This window comes from Lontra canadensis, unplaced genomic scaffold (genome assembly GCF_010015895.1).
Source record: "Lontra canadensis isolate GAN:19392208 unplaced genomic scaffold, GSC_riverotter_1.0 scaffold29, whole genome shotgun sequence".
In the NCBI taxonomy this organism is placed as follows: domain Eukaryota; kingdom Metazoa; phylum Chordata; class Mammalia; order Carnivora; family Mustelidae; genus Lontra; species Lontra canadensis.
Window position 1 is genome coordinate 14,059,263 of NW_022631023.1, and position 16,798 is coordinate 14,076,060.

General features: G+C 38.4%; 1 protein-coding gene across 1 annotated transcript; it reads left to right on the top strand.

Annotated features, from left to right (window-relative positions):
* The first annotated feature begins 15,859 nt into the window (after positions 1 to 15,859).
* Positions 15,860 to 16,402, top strand: LOC116872357 (keratin-associated protein 26-1). Its single transcript, XM_032865532.1, has one exon. The coding sequence runs from the start codon at positions 15,860 to 15,862 to the stop codon at positions 16,400 to 16,402; it is 543 nt and encodes a 180-aa protein (XP_032721423.1).
* Positions 16,403 to 16,798: the final 396 nt, after the last annotated feature.

Below are 16,798 nucleotides of genomic sequence, written 5' to 3' on the forward strand. Positions count from 1 at the left end.
GCACGTTGCTCAAACGCAGTTTATTCCTTGTTTCCTGGGTCCTGCCTCCCTGGGCCTGCAACTGAAGGTGGCTTGGTCCCCAGGAATCTAGTTTAATTTTCTGCCGTGAATGCGTCTAACAATCAAAGAATTCATCTTGAAGTGGTCCTGGAGGGGCTCCTAACACAAAGCCAGTTGTCAAGGGCCCTTGACTACAAATAAAATGCTAGGCAATCAAAAAACAATGTGCTACTACTGGGTATTTACCCTAAAGATACAAACGTAGTGATCCGAAGGGGCACGTGCACCCGAATGTTTATGGCAGCAATGTCCACAATAGCCAAACTATGGAAAGAACCTAGATGTCCATCAACAGATGAATGGATAAAGAAGATGTGGTATATAAACACAATGGAATACTATGCAGCCATTAAAAGAAATTAAATCTTGCCATTTGCGATGACGTGGATGGAACTAGAGGGTATCATGCTTAGCAAAATAAGTCACTCGAAGAAAGACAACTATCATATGATATCCCTGATATGAGGAAGTGGAGATGCAATATGGGGGGGTTACGGGGGTAGAAGAAGAGTAAATGAAACAAGATGGGATTGGGAGGGAGACAAACCATAAGTGACTCTTTATCTCACAAAACAAACTGAGGGTTGCTGGTGGGGAGGAGGGAGAGGGTAGTGGGGTTATGGACATTGGGCAGGGTATGTGCTATGGTGAGTGCTGTGAAGTGTGTAAACCTGGCGATTCCCAGACCTGTACCCCTGGGGATAAAAATACATTATATGTTTATAAAAAAAAAATAAAACAAACAAACAAAAAAACCCAATGTGCTACATTCTAGCCCACTGACCTTTCCTCTGGAGGACAAATATCATCCAAAATTGTGTTTGTTCTGAAAGATATCCAATCAGAGTCAAGTGTTTCCCATAACATCCTTCAGGTAGCTTAGCAAAGTGCTGGTGGCCACAGTATTTGTGGCAAAGACGAGCCAACCATTCTTACATGGTTCTTCTTATGCTCCCTCATTTCTATTATAGTTACATCTTCTTCGAATCATAATTATTTCTCAATGCATAAGAGATCTTTAGTGAGCTTTGCTCATTATACAGCTGAGCAAATATACTTGCCAAGGTTATGTGATTTACTCAAGCAGAGTCACGACTAGAGCTCAAATCTAGTGATTCCCATTCCAGTGCCCTACTGACCATACTCCAAAGTGTCCCTCATGAGAAGTTTATTAAAAATATTTAAATGTACTAAGCACGATAATTTTTAATGAGCCCTGTATGTGCATTAAAGGCCGCACATAACACATAAAAACCTTTATTGGACCATAAATGTGACCTGTCTTAAATTAATATGCCAACTATAATAAACATTAATCTATCCACAGAATTTCAAATATCTTTTAAAGAAGGTTGGAATATTGTTTTTCTAAATGCATGTTTGTTGAATGGTAAATAAGGCTATAGGTCCTTTGTTTTGGAGATTTAGCTGTAAATAGCTATCTTTCCTGACATTTAAATAACTGAGTTATGTTTATCACCATCTTTGGAACTGTGATTCAGGATAAAGCCTGCATTAGATGCCAATACTCATTCCTTAAAAAGTTCTAGAAACCACAGCACAAAAGGGGGAATAGCACAAAGTGTGGGTACTTTGCCTAGAATCTACACTAAGGTCATCTTGTCTTTTTTAATAATTACTCAGCTACAAACTACAACTGTGATTCTCTCAGGGGTTACTGCTGTTTCTGTCATCTCCTCAAATAACTCTTACCTCCACATGAGCCGTGGAGGTGACCGCTGCTTAGCCAGTAGCAGTTGTGACAGAAACCAGTTCCTGAAGGACTGCCAAGAAACCAGAAGGGAACCATCAGATGCCAACCAGCATGCCTATGCCTGGCTCCCAAGAACCACCCGCTACATCTCTTTATTTGTGGCATGACCAGACCCTGCTACGTAATCATCATCTACGTCTTCTCTCTGAAGTCTTTAGTCCCTACCACCCAGCAACCTACATTCAAAACTTTGACCTGTAAGGACAGTAATTACTGTCCGAGGATTAACAGGTTTTGTGGCTCATCCATGATTGGTTGTAGCAGCTGCTGACCCCTAGTGGAGTGTTTTTCTTGTTAACAAATGAGCTACATATTCAACACCTTTTTTCTTTAAGTTCCATATCTTATACCTTGAGGTATTTTGAGTAATCCCTCATAGGTGATGATTCCTCAATAAAGTACTTACACATTTCTACCTGGCCTCGTTGGGAGAGGAGGACAGTCTCTCAGAATACTATGTTATATGTTTTGGAGGGGAGGGGGTTGGGAGGTTGGGTGAGCCTGGTGGTGGGTATTATGGAGGGCTCATATTGCATAGAGCACTAGGTATGGCGCATAAACGATGAATTTCAGAACACTGAAAATAAATAAAATAAAGTAAAATGGAAAAAAAAGAATACTATGTTAAATGGCTTTTTTATTTTTTAAGATTTATTTGTTTGACAGGAAGAAAGAATGAGCAAGCAGGGAGGAGGGGGAGAGGGAGAGGGAAACCTACTGAGCCACTCAGGCTCCCTTTGCTGCATTGTTTTAAAGAAAAACCTAGCATACCCATATATGGCTTTACTATTCAGACTTAAGATTATTTATTAATTAAGTCATGGTTTATATTTGTTGTGTTTGTTGATTTTCTTCTTCTTATAATGCCCTTTAAGGCTTTGAAATATGTTTTCAATATGGCATCAACTTGTTTTCTTTATTTTCTAATAAATTTGATCAATCTGTGCTAGTGACTGCTGCATAAATGGCTAATTTTTCATCATTATTTCAATATAAGTATAATTATTATACTTCTACTAAAATTTCTGCCTTATTAAATGATCGTTGAAACAAATAGAGTTAGTTATGGCATTGCAATGCCATAACTTCAACTAGGAAACATAAATTTTTGGAAGAGGATAATGAGAACCAGGAAAAGTTTGAGCTTTTACCCTACATGCAAGCTAGCAAGTTAGCCTAGCTCAGATTCATGGATGCTGGTAGAAGACATGGCACCCCTGGTTCAGAGACAAAGGTTTTATTATTCATGGTAATAGCAGAAGCCTGAGTATTAGCATTTGCACCAATTCCCTGACTCTCAATTCCCACAGTACGACAAGAAGCCAGATAACACACTTGCATTTGCAGTGAGATGTTTTATAGGAGAGAAACCTTGAGATTAGGAAGCCTGGATCATGAATATGATGGGGGGGTGGTAAGCATGTCTATCTTCTGCCTCAGAGAGAAATACTATATTTATTTTCCAAAACTCTTTACTATACAAACATGGCAAAAAAGATAATTTAGAACAGAAGGAATCAGTGACTCTATTCTCAAGACATGTAGAAATACTAAAACCCTATAGGGAACATCTCCCTCACCCAATATCTAATCCTTATGTCTACACTGCACTGCTTCTGATGAATTTCCCTTTGAGTATAGCACTCCAATGTCTACTCGATCAGTCTGATTAGTCTGAAGTTGCAACCAAATCTATTCAGTATGTCTCAGTCAGTATTTAAGACCTACTATCAGTAGGTCTCCAAGCAGCATTCAGTGGGTAGAGGTTGTCTCCCTTTGACAAAAGCTCCAATCAGCGAAATCATCAGTCGCAGAGATGTGTAGCTCAAAGCAGTCCCCAGATATTAACAATTCTATAAACATAGATCTTCACAATCAGGAGAATCCCTTTTGGAATTTGTGAAATGGAAAAGATTAAGTCAATGACCCTTGTAACAACAAAAGTACATAGAATTGTCCTCAAAAGTCCCACCCACAAGGTCACATTATCTATTCTTCCCTATTGTGGTATCTTTCAAAATCTCACTGGCTGAATCCAAGCATTACCCCCTGGACTGCTTAGAAAGGTGACTTGGGCATCTGTATCAAGAAGAACTATAGTGTGAATCCTTCTTTTCCAGAAGTTCCACATGTATTGGAAGGAGTTCATAAAAGCCTCTGTTTTCCTTGGGGAAAGAGGGGCATAGGTCCTATGGATCCTACCCTAAATTATGTGTCTCATCAAAGTGACTGATGTCAGGGTATGGAGGAGGAAAGAATCATCAGGTGTGAAGATGGAGAGAAGAGAAAGAATGTATTTCAGTATCAGTAAGCAAGGTGCCTTTATTTTTTTATTTTTAGCAATGAGACAGCAGCTAGGGGCTCAAACAATCTTCCAATGTTTTTAGTACACCCAATGCACTATATTGGGCAACAATATCATCATGTTCACTCTATCTATTTAAACCTTGGGAATCCCTTGGCTCAGCAGTCACAGCCAGGTTGCCTTCCAGCTGTGGATCACAAGGTTTATACCTTTGGCTCCTTTGGATTTGAGACACACAATAGAAACTGGTTTTTAAGAAGTACAACTTAATATGGGGTCTCTACTGCCCCATTATTAAAATAACACCTCTTTAGTACTTGTCCAATTTTAACACAAGGGCTAAAGGTGATTTCCAGCATGGTGGGTGGACTATAAGAATTCACCTACAATTCTTTTTTTTTTTTTTTTTAAGATTTTATTTATTTATTTGATAGAGAGATCACAAGCAGGCAGAGAGGCAGGCAGAGAGAGAGGAGGAAGCAGGCTCCCCGCTGAGCAGAGAGCCCGATGCGGGGCTCGATCCCAGGACTCCGAGATCATGACCTGAGCCGAAGGCAGCGGCTTAACCCACTGAGCCACCCAGGTGCCCCTCACCTACAATTCTTAAAGTCAGTTTTTCTTTCTACAGTGGGTCACCTTTATCATCATTATAAACCCAGTTCATTGAGCCACTCAATGTCTCATCTTGGGTGTCCCACAGGAGTTTATTTGGAAATTTCCTTGAGAAAACTAAGGCCTCCTTCTAGTGAGAAGAGCATGCTCTAAAAACTCTTTGACCTTACACCTCCAAGGGGTCAGGCTGCAGGAGGGGCTGAGCTGGTAGTTGGTCCACTGTTCACTCATCCTTCACAGGAAGGAGAACACCATCTCCTAATTCCCCAACAGAACCAGCTGAGGTTCTAACAGTTTAGCCCGTTTCTAATCATAGCATTAGTGAATTTTCTTCACTTCAAGCTCAGTGTAGGTGCACATCTCTATAACTGTCATCTGAAAGAGGGTGGAAATTTCTGCCCACTTAGTTGAATCTTTGTACTGGTGATTGTATTAGAGAGACCTTGGGACTGACTACCAGAGTAAACTTCTTCCTGCTCAGATCAGGCACTGTTGGTCAGCTCTTTGTGAATCTGTTTCCCTGGAGTTGGCCTTTAATTGCTTGCCCAATTCCCCCTTATTAACTGACAATAAAGTGTTAAGTAACAGACAGTTAACAGACAATAAAATACTGCCCTATTAGCCATATAAGCGGTCAACATGTTTACTTGATTCCAATGGGTTTCCTTCAAATTCTATTCATCAACCTGTGAGGTCATGTTCTTCCCTCTTCTGAAAGCTGTATTTCTGTTAATATCCTGTCTTGTTGCCAGGAGGAAAATGAGAATGTAGATGAATGTTTATGGGGAAGGGAACAGATGAATGGGATGTGAAATGCTGGGTTCTGGGAGCAAACAAACTGTCAAGAAAGAATTCTTGAAATGTCTTCAGTGCAAAAAGGGTGGTTTTATTTATTTATTTATTTATTTATTATTGTTATTATTATTATTTTTTTTAAAGGGTGGTTTTATTAAAACACAGGACCTGTGGGCAGAGAGAGCTACATTGGGGTTGTGAGAAACAACTGATATTATACTTTCAAATTGGGAGGGGATTAGGGATAGGGTAAGTCTCTAAGGAATTTGGAAGCAAGGTTTCCAGGACCTTGAGGGGCTAGCTATTGTGAGGAAACGTTCATTTACTACTACCTAGTAAAACCCTAGTCATGAGATCCTTCAGATGTTTGGAGGATGGTTGCTAACACACAGCTTGCGAGGTTGCAGACAAAGGAAACTTCCAAAGGGATTTTTATAGGATCCTGGAGGTTGTGCTAACTTAAAGCTAAGGTTGCCTTTTGCTTCTAGCAAAATACTTGCATTGAGATAATAAAGCTCCTTGAGGAATGTCACTCTGCGTGTCTTAAGCACTTGTCAATGGGTTGTAAGTTATAAGGATTTTTTTTTTTCTATTTCTTTTGCCTTTATTCTTCATATCAAATGAATAAATGATCCTGGGTAGTTACTGCATTCTTGTGACTACTTAAAACATCCAACTCCTTCCCACTTCCTGTTTTTGTTTTTGCTTTGTTGTTATTTGGCTGAAAATTATTTAAATTTCTCATGGAATAACCCAGCCACTTCTTCTGATTTAGATGTTAGGTTTGGCAGTACTTTATTTTCTCAATATTCTGATTCCAAGTCAATACCTCCAAAGAAACTCACCACTGAGCAAGCAAGGTAAATGCTCTGAAAGGCCCAGGGTCACTCCAACTACAGCCTCTTCAGTTGGATTACTTCAGTCCTATGCAGGACATGACCATTAAACCTAACGTCCGTTCATTCATTCTCAAGCCCAGAGCTGAAACGCCAGGCAGTGGATGATCTCTATGACAGGAATTATTTTTTAAATCCTAAAATTAAGTATTCTATAGTATTAGGGATGTTTCACATCACTTTCAAGATACATGCTGGTTTAGGGTATTTTTTAACAGATTGTATTTACTTATTTGAGAAAGAGAGGACACAAACAGGGGGAGCAGCAGGCAGAGGGAGAAGGAGAAGCAGGCTCCCCATGGAGCTGGGAGCCTCATGTAGGGTCTCCGACATTTGGGAAAAAAAAAAAAACTTTCCATCAGAATTTAGGAGTAGCCCATGATAAAGATCAAGATAAAGACTTGAATTCCTTAAATGTCAGTCTTTCGGCTGAAGAAGAGCGACTCTCTTTTTTGAAATGTTATAAAATAATGCTTCAGGGGAAATAAATGTTTTAGGCAACTCGGAGTCTTCGTTTGGCCCTAAGTTCTGTTCTATGTGGCAAGATAAGGGTTTGTTAGGGCCAAACTCCCAAAGGGCACCTATTGATTTCAGTGGGACTGCTGAGTTGCTGACAAGTCATAGCATCGACATTTTGATCTCATGTTCTATTAAAAAAAAACCCCCAAACCTAGAAAATCTTTATACTCTAAAATGATATTTCTTATTATAAAGACTCTCCCCAGAGTTCTGGTGTGCCCACAGAGTCTGGAGTAAAAAGGGGCCAGGAGAGGTGCTTTTGCTATGCAAGGAAATAACTGAACAAGGATCCTCTGTGACCTGAAGGTGAACTGCATTCTTCCACAGGCCGTAAAGTGTGTTATGTGAAAAATCCAGGACAAGAACTATAATAGACCTAGACTTCCTTTTCTTTAGGAGGTTTATAGTAAATCTTTGCCTTGGCTGTGAATAGCTCTCAAAGAACCAAATACAAATTGGTTCTAGTTTATAAAACTAAGGGTCAAAAGGGTTTCAGATATACATGTACATGCAAGTGAATAGGTTAAGAACTATCTGACCTAATGACTTAAATTAAGGCGGAATCTATCTGATCAATTCTTCTCAACAGCCATTTACCATCACTTACACTGAATACATGAGTCTTCATTCTGATGCGAGAAATACTTGAGATAAAGTAAAAGAAAAAAAAAATTCTTGAACTAAATAGAGGAAAACAGTGACCAAAGCATTTTTATTCATTGTTTGAATAAATATTTCCAAAAAGAGGATGTTGGGCCTATGTAGCAACACAAATAGAAATAAGGCTATAATGTCTTTAATAAAATTATGACTGGGCAGAAAAATTAGATGTAAACTGAATAAATAAAAGATATGAAATGATCTGTACAATAGGAGACATGTAACGTGGGAACAAGTTCCAAGCAAAAGAATCGCTCTGGTTGGGCAGAAATGAAAGCTTCCTGGTACTCATTATATGTGACTTGAGCTGTAAAAAATAAGTAGGATATGCATAATTAGAGAGGGTGGGAAAGCAGGTAAGACAGCAAAAAGGAAGCTAGCAATATGAGATGCTCACGGAGAATGGTCAATAGGGTCATCTGGAGGTCCAGATGGAGAGGACCTGAAGGACGTGGGCTTGGCCATGTATGGAGAATCCATATTCTGAATAGCTTTGAGTGAGAGCTTGAGGACCTTTGATTTTATTCTGTGGACAATGGAGAGGTATTCAAGATAACTGCAGCCAAGGGAGAGACATTGCCTGAGCTGCATCTCACTACTAATCTTGTCCTTGAGAATACGCTAAAGATAGAAGTTTTTCTGAGGATCGTTTTATAATCATTTAAGCCTATGTGACTAAGAGAATTTGGCACCATAAGTAGAAATAAAGTATGTGGGAGGAGAAACCAACTTTGGAGAAAGCACTATTTATATGTAAATATTTAATTTGAAGGGTAGGTTGTCTCAGTGGAATGAACTAGCAGATAACTGCAAATGCAGTAACACAGATCAGGAAAGAGAGCAAGATTGTAATTATAAATACTGTGGAATTTATTATAGCTATTAACTGAACCCTTATGATTAATGAAATGCAGACTAAGGAGAATGCAGAAGAGAATTGAGAATAGAAGGAGAAAAGGGAGGTGGATAGAATGATAGAAATGATAGAAACAGAATCATGAAATCAGAGTATTGCTGAATAAAAATAGGACAAGTTATCAAAATACAAAGTGTGGATAGCAATGTCACCCGCCATGGAGTTAAGACTAAGGCAAAATTTGCCATTGCATGCAGGGAGCTCATCATTAGTGATCTTGAAGATCACAGCTGAAAATATTGGTGAGGATAAAAATTAGATTCCAAAAATATGGTTGTAGAAACATAGGAAAAAATTCTTTAAGACATCAATGAGGTTGGGTAAAATTTCTTAGCTATGAAACACAATCTGTAGTTTAAAAATTGATAACTTGATCTTCATCACAATTAAAAATACTTGCCCTTAACTGGGGGTTGCCAGGGGTAGGGAGAGGGTGGTGGGGTTATGGATATTGGGGAGGGTATGTGCTATGGTGAGTGCTATGAAGTATGTAAACCTGGCAATTCACAGACCTGTACCCCTGGGGCTAATAATACATTATATGCTTATAAAAAATTATTAAAAAAATACTTGCTCTTCAAAAAAGTCATTATTATAAGAATAAAGACAAGTCACTGACTGGTGGAAATATTTGCAAATTTTATATCTAATCAAAAAAAATTGTATCTAAAATATTTAAAGGACTCCCCAAACTCAACAACAAGAAAACAGACACCCAATTAAAAAAAAAAAAAAAAGGACAAAAACATTGAGCAGTGTCTTTACTAAAGAAGATGTACAGATGGGATATAGGCAATGAATATGCTTGGTATCATCAATGACTAACACATTAAAGCCACAATAAAATACTGACAATAGAATAACAATCTGACTATATCAAATGTCTGAATATACCACATGTTGAAAGACACAAAGGAGCTTGAACTCTTATACAGTTTTGGTGGGAATATAAAATGATGCAGTCAGTTTAAACAACAGTTTGACAATTCCTTAAAAGTTAAACATTGACCTATCATGTGATCAGATCATTCCATTTATAGGTATTTACCCAAGAGAAACAATTTTATATGTGCTTTCAAAAACTTGTACACAAAGGTTAAACAAAGGGTGCCTGGTCGGCAGTCGGTTAAGCATCTAAATCTTGATTTCAGGCCATGATCTCAGGTCATGATTTCAGGGTCATGAGATTGAGCCCCCTGCTCCCCAACATTGGGCTCTGTGCTTAGTACAGAGTCAGCTTAAAATTCTCTCTCCCTCTCCTTCTGCCCCTCCCACTCATGCTCTCTCTCTCTGTCTGTCCTTCTGTCTCATAAATAAATGAATAAAATATTTTAGAAAAAACTTGTACATGAATGTTCATAGTGCTTGTTGTGTAATTCCCAAAACCTGCACACAGCCCAATTGTCCATCAGTGTATGAATGAATAAACAAATCAGAAATACAAGGAATGAACAATTGATACATGCTGCAACTTAGGTGAATCCCAAAATAAGCATACTTGGGTAAAAGAAGGAAGAAGAAAAAAGAGTATATACTGTATCATTTCATTTCACTTAGTAAAATGTTAGAAAATGCGAACTAATCCAAAATGGCAGAAGGAAGATCAGTGGTAGCCTGGGGATGAAGGTAGGAGTAGGGTGACGTGGAGAAGGGTAGGAAGGAAGGACTACAAACAGTCATGAAGAGATGATGGAAGATAATGAATATGATTATTACCTTGATTTTTGATAGACACAAATGTCAAAACATAATAAATTGTGCTCTTTAAATATGTTCAGCCTATTGTATCAATTATACTTCATTAAAGCTTATAAAATATGTAAACAAAGGGAGGAAGTTGAAAAAGACCTTGTAAAGGTGAAAAGGACACAGTTCAAGGACTTAACTATGAATAGTGGAAGGGATGCCTCCACCTCCACTTTCTTCAATACAGATGAGAGGATGCGCTACTAGAAGACAGTTTCCTAACATCATCTAGGTGAAGTTCTTTTATAAGAATGAATTAGGAATGAATGGAGCAAATTTTGTTCCAATCATGTGTAAACCAAGTTTCCACACTCAAGAATGTTATAATATATAAAAATTCTGTTGAAAATAGATTACAGCCTTATTAGTTATCCAAGACTCTATATTACTGTTCAGTGAATTAACTTTTTTCTTCCAATTGATCATAAATTAAATGATTTTACACATGGATTCCACCAGGGGGTGCTATAATCAGGCCCCTTCATTATGTTGTAGGTTGAAGTGGACTGACTCCTGATAATACGTTCTCTTCTCTAAGCCTAGCTAAGAGAAGTACTAATCAGGGATCATTAAAGGGGCAAGAGGAAAACTTGAGGAAGGGTTTCCGATTTCCTGAACCTCTTTCTACCTTCATATTCTTTTATATTCCTTGAAAGTTGACTTACCCTGGTGAAAATGGATGGATGGTGAGAAAAGTATATAAGAGATTATTGAGTTGACTAAGTAAAGGTCAACTTTTATATTTGATAGAGAAAATCTATGTTATATTTTGTGAATGCTATGATGTTATTCAGCAAATAGTTATTAAGAATTGACTCAGTGTACTCACATGTATTAAGAATAATGATCACACCTACTCAAATAGGAATGTTGTGAGAATTATATCAGTAAATATGTGTAAAACATATAGAATCGTGTCTGACATATAATAAGGACATTGTAAATAGTAGCTAATAAGGATTCTGTAATATAGTCAAAATATAAGACACTACAGCACATAGACAAAGAGTGTTTTGTCTGCAATGTAAAGGAATGTGTGTGTGCACATGTGTATGCATGTGCACACATGTGTGCATTAGATAATGATAGCCATAAAGGCTTAATGCCAGAGAGATTTATGTTGGAAGGAAGATATTTACAAAGAAGAGGCTAATTTATTTTTTTAAAGGTTTTATTTATTTATTTGTCACAGAGAGAGGAGAGCGAACACAAGTGGGGAGCAGCAGACAGAAGGAGAAGCAGGCTCCCCACTGAGCAAGGATCCCAATGCAGGACTTGATTCCAGGACCCTGGGATCATGAGCTGAACCAAAGGCAGATGCTTAGCTAACTGAGCTACCCAGAGGTCCCAAGAAGGTTCTAATTTGGCTGAGGTCTGGGTAATGGATAAAATCAAAGAATTATTTCAAAAGAGAGGAAGGGTAGGATGGGTGAGGAGGTGATGTGAAATGAGGAGGGATGTGGAGTCACATGAACAGAAAATGTCCAATACAGAAGAGAATCCATATTGGGAAGTAGAGGAGGACTGATCAAGTGTTTGGACAATTCTCTGTCGACGAAAATAAGTCACTGATATTCTTGACAAAGAGTCATATAATGAAATTAATTTGAGGAGTTTTAATCTGAATACTGTATTCAAGCTAAAGAGAAGACAATAGCGATTATGAGTCAAGATGGCAATAAGAAGTATAGGTATTCACCAGTGGGGAGCAAAACCCAACTTGAGTGATGGCAGTGGTAATAGGAAGGGAAATGGATGAAAAGACATAATTTTAGTGGAACAAGGGAGAAAAGCATTACAATAGATTTTCCCTCTTTCCAATTTAATCATAGCACTCTCTTCTCAAAATCAGTCACTTAGAGCACCATGCCTGTAGAACAAAACCTTAACTGCTTCTTTGATGATTAAATTCCATTCAGCATGTGAATCTAAGTTTAGTTGCTACTATTTGCCTCTAAGAATTCTCCACCGAAAGCACTGTGTGGTCACTTTTTTTCTGCTTTTATACCATTTGCCACCATATAACCTGAAGTGTCTCCTCTTTCCAAGCCCCCTGACATCTCCTCCCATCTCTGAAATTAACATCAAATGCAAACTCTAGGCAAAGCCAATGAGCAACGTTTGCCCTCCTTTGGATACTGTTTATAGAACTTAGTAAACACTGACATGGATTGGGTGCTTGTCTTATCAGAACTACAAGACTGGATGTGTTTGGGAGCAGAGGTCAGTAGTATGTTGGTGTTACTGAGAGTATCTATCATTATGTTAACACATACGAAATGCTCAATAAATATTTATTGACTAAATGAATGCAGACTAGTCATTTACTGGCTTAACTATATTGTTGCAATGATCTGAGGAATCTGTGTCTGAGCGAGAGACAAAGAGAAATTCAGGGTTGTTCCTATAGAGTAAGAAAGGTAAGGACCCCTGGTTCATTGAAGAAAAAGCAAGAAAGTGGGTAAATCTGAAGAAGCACACAGGATGCCTAGTTCCTCCATATATCCCTCAACTTTCGCATTAGAAGAAGAGTGTGAGACCTGTTTATAGTTTACAGGAGCCTGCTAATGAGATACCTGCTGTTGTGCCCACATGAACTCTCTGGTCACTACCAAATAACATCAGTTCTGCATTCGCTATATTAAGGTACAACTTACATTCCGGGCATCCTATTTTCAAAAAGGTCATGAATATTTTTTTCAGTGTTACCTACCCATAACAGGAAAAAAAAAAAAAGAGAGAGAGAGAGAGAGAGAGAGAGAGAATCTGTGGTAGTGTTTTAAACTCTTTAAACTCAAGGTGGTATTTTTTGGAATGGGTTAAGAATGCCAAAGCAAGAACATAAATTATTCTAGTATAATGTCTTGCAGTTTACCGCTTATTTTTCTTACATTTCAATGCATCCAAAAAATGCGATTGAAAAATAGATTATTATTAATATTTCCAATAATGTCCTGAAATGTTACCAATAGAGACTGGGAATCAGAGGAATTGTGCTCATCGAAGAGAATTAATAAAAGATGCTACTAATATATTTCTAAATAATGCCATTTTGGATAATGGCAGAAAAAATATTCAAATGTTTGAACCCCCTTTGTTCAAATGGTTTTCATATCAATTACTATAACTTTCTGCATTTCACGTTTTCTCATATGAATACTTGAAATAGTAAAATTGACTGTAAGGCATTGTGAGGATAAAGTGATGTGACCCATGTGTGTATCCACACTACAAGTCTTGCCCAGTGGAGACACTAAATGAATGCCAGTTTCCTCTTATTCCACACTCCTTCCTTCATGGGAAAACATTCATATATACGTACAGCATAAACAATACATGTTCATGTATAAACACAAACACTGATGTACTAATGATACGAGTGTTGGGCTCTTGCTTACTTTAGAGAAGAAGAGGCATAAAGAGCATCAACTTATAAATGTGATAAGCATTCAGTTAAATGTGGTGGCTATATTTATTACTGACGCCATTCAGCTGGTGCATCCAGGATTTCACAAGAAGACTCTAGCAATGTGTGTACAGAGAGTGTCAGGTGACAAAAGCTGGAGGGGTGGAGACTGGGTTTAGAGGAACTCTTCGAACTCCTCAGGTATAAATCATCAAAGGGTAATGTTCTCTGACCTAAAGTACTAAGATAAGTTCAACATGTTAGTACAGGACCTCTGAGACTATATCATTTTCTCTTCATATTTCTATCCTTGGTGGTAAAATAGTCCTGTACTGGCTCATAGAGAAACCAATCTTCTGTTAGAGAGATTTGACTCCTCCTGCACAGAGGGAGACATTAAGTGTGGGTGTATCCGTTGAACATTAAAATGGAAGAAACTGTTGTGATTTACGTAGAATTTCTGGCTGAAGGGAATTAGAAAGTAGATCCAGCAAGGTAATTAAAATTCCCATTAAAGTAGCCACTGGAGCCACTAGATATGTTGGGACATAAAAATACAGTGGAAGAGGCTAAACATTATGAAACATTTTTAAACCAATTTTTACCAGAAAATATAATCCCAAATAACCTTGGAAGTACTAATGCTTAGAAAAACTGTACATTTATTCTGATGCTATTTCCCATGTAAAGTGGTTTAGAAGCTGTTTTTTGGAAAGTGACATCAGAACCAATGTAAGAAGCAAAAGCAAACCCATTTCCAGGTCTTAATCATTATTCATTTTTGTTTGTTTGTTTGTTTTGTTTTGTTTTGTTTTGTTTTTTTTACCAAGAACATTGGTTTTTGGTTGGAACACAAGTAAGCATGAATATGTAAACCTATACTAGCTGTTAAGAAAATGTCAAGCTCTTCAACTTTCTTTGAGGGGTTTTGTTTATTTGCTTTTTCACAGTAGTATCCATATTTTTACCTGAGCCGATCTTATTGATCTATATTAAGAATATTTTTGGAAGGGGAGTTGAACAACGAGTGACTATGGACTCTGAAAAAACAATCTGAAGGGTTTGAAGAGGTGGGGGGGTGGGAGGTTGGGGAAACCAGGTGGTGGGTATTAGAGAGGGCACGGATTGCATGGAGCACTGGGTGTGGTACAGAAACAATGATTACTGTTATGCTGAAAATAAATTTAAAAAAATGAAAATAAAAGAATATTTTAAATATAAACCAAGCTTCCATCATGATTCTGTTTATTGAAATTAATAAAATGAGTATGGCTGTTTAAAATAAAAATATTTGGGGGTGTCTGGGTGGCTTAGTTGGTTAAGTGACTGCCTTCAGATCAGGTCATGATCCTAGAGTCCCCAGATCAAATCCCACATCAGGCCCCCTGCTCAGCAGGAAGTCTGCTTCTCCCTCTGACCCTCTCCCTTCTCATGCTCTCTCATTCTCTCTCTCTCTCAAATAAATAAATAAAATCTTAAAAAAATTAAAACTTTCTAAAAAACAATATAAAATAAAAATATTTTGGTGGGAAGTCATTTCCCACCAACATTCCAAAAAGAAAGCAACATACAAATTTGGTCACTTTGAAATTTTTCACATTATACTGCTTTTAAACTTTTTCTGCCCGGAGTCATATAGGTTATAGAATTTTTCACGTTCTTTTACAAATACTTACTCTCAAGTTGCTTACCATTGACAATTTCCAAAAAGAATATAATTTCCCCTCAAAGAGAGAAGTTTGTCATTGTTTCAAAGAATTTTGCTACAATTTTTTTTCCTCCTCCGAAGAGTTTTGCTATAACTTCTAAAGGCAATTCCAAGAGAGGAATCCTAAGAATGTTTATGTAGTGGTGGTTATGCTTGGATTACGTGAATGAACCTTCAAACGTGTCTGTTTTCATTGGATAATTTAAGAAGGAGAGAGCCTATTAAAATCCAGTCACACTTCCTTGTAGATATACTCAATCAATGGAAAGAACATCCAGGTTTATGGGACATGGGAGCACCACTTCCGGGGCTATAATGGAGAGTTCTGATGCAGCTTCCCACAAGGAGGAAGAGTCTGTATACACAATCACCTCCTTCTAGGGATATATAAGGGATCGAACCAAATGAGGGGAGATAGTTGCTTCTTCTCATTCAACTGCAACCTGCTTTTGAAACCTCACTATGTCTTGCCACAACTGCCCTGCGACCTACAGCTTGGAATCCCTCAGAAATCCCGGCCATATTCCTCTCAGCTCCTCCATTGCCCTCTGCTCTCCAGGTGTGAGCTGTGGTGATGTCCTCTGCTTGCCTAGTAACTGTCAAGACCATCTCCGGCCTCTGGACAACTGTCAAGAGAGTTGCAGCGAACCAACTAACTGCCAGCCAGCCCACTGTGACTATGAAACGTCCTGCTGCCCTCCTACTATGTACTATGTGTCCAGACCCTGCCAAGGAACCACTTTTCTTCCTGCTGCTTCTTACATCTCTGGTTCCTGCCTCCCTGTATCCTATAGACCTATGAGTTATGTGTCCAGCAGCAGCCGACCCCTGAGCCTCCTCACTTATGGATGCCGCCCCTTGGGTTGTTTGCCCTGTGGTCTTCAACCACAGAGTATGGTGCCTAGCAGCCTCAGACCTCTGCGTCCTGTCTTCACTGGATGCCAGCCTCTGAGCCATGTGTTCAGTACATGCCCTGGATCTTGCTCTGCGCTGGGAGGCCAGTAGCTTCCTTGTTCCAGTCAATAATCCCGCCAAGGATTCAGGACAAAAATTCAAAGTCTATGGACTTGTGCTTCTTTCCTAGTAGTGCCTTTTCTTGCTCTTACTCTGCCTGATGTAATTCAAGCTGCTCCTTTCCTATTGTTACCTCTTTTTTATCTCTCCTTGGCATGAAACTTTTTGATTTACCATGCTCTTCAGTGTCACTCAGGTGTGGAAAGAATTGATTTGATTCATGCTGCAATAAATGGGATTAAGTCAAAATTAAGAATTTGGGTCTTCATTTTGTCTTTCATTATTTCATTTGAACACAGATATGACCAATCTCAACTGCTTGCAAGATAAGTGAGTAGGACATGGGATATGCAGCCGTATGTCCTTATCTCACAGTAGCATAATAGC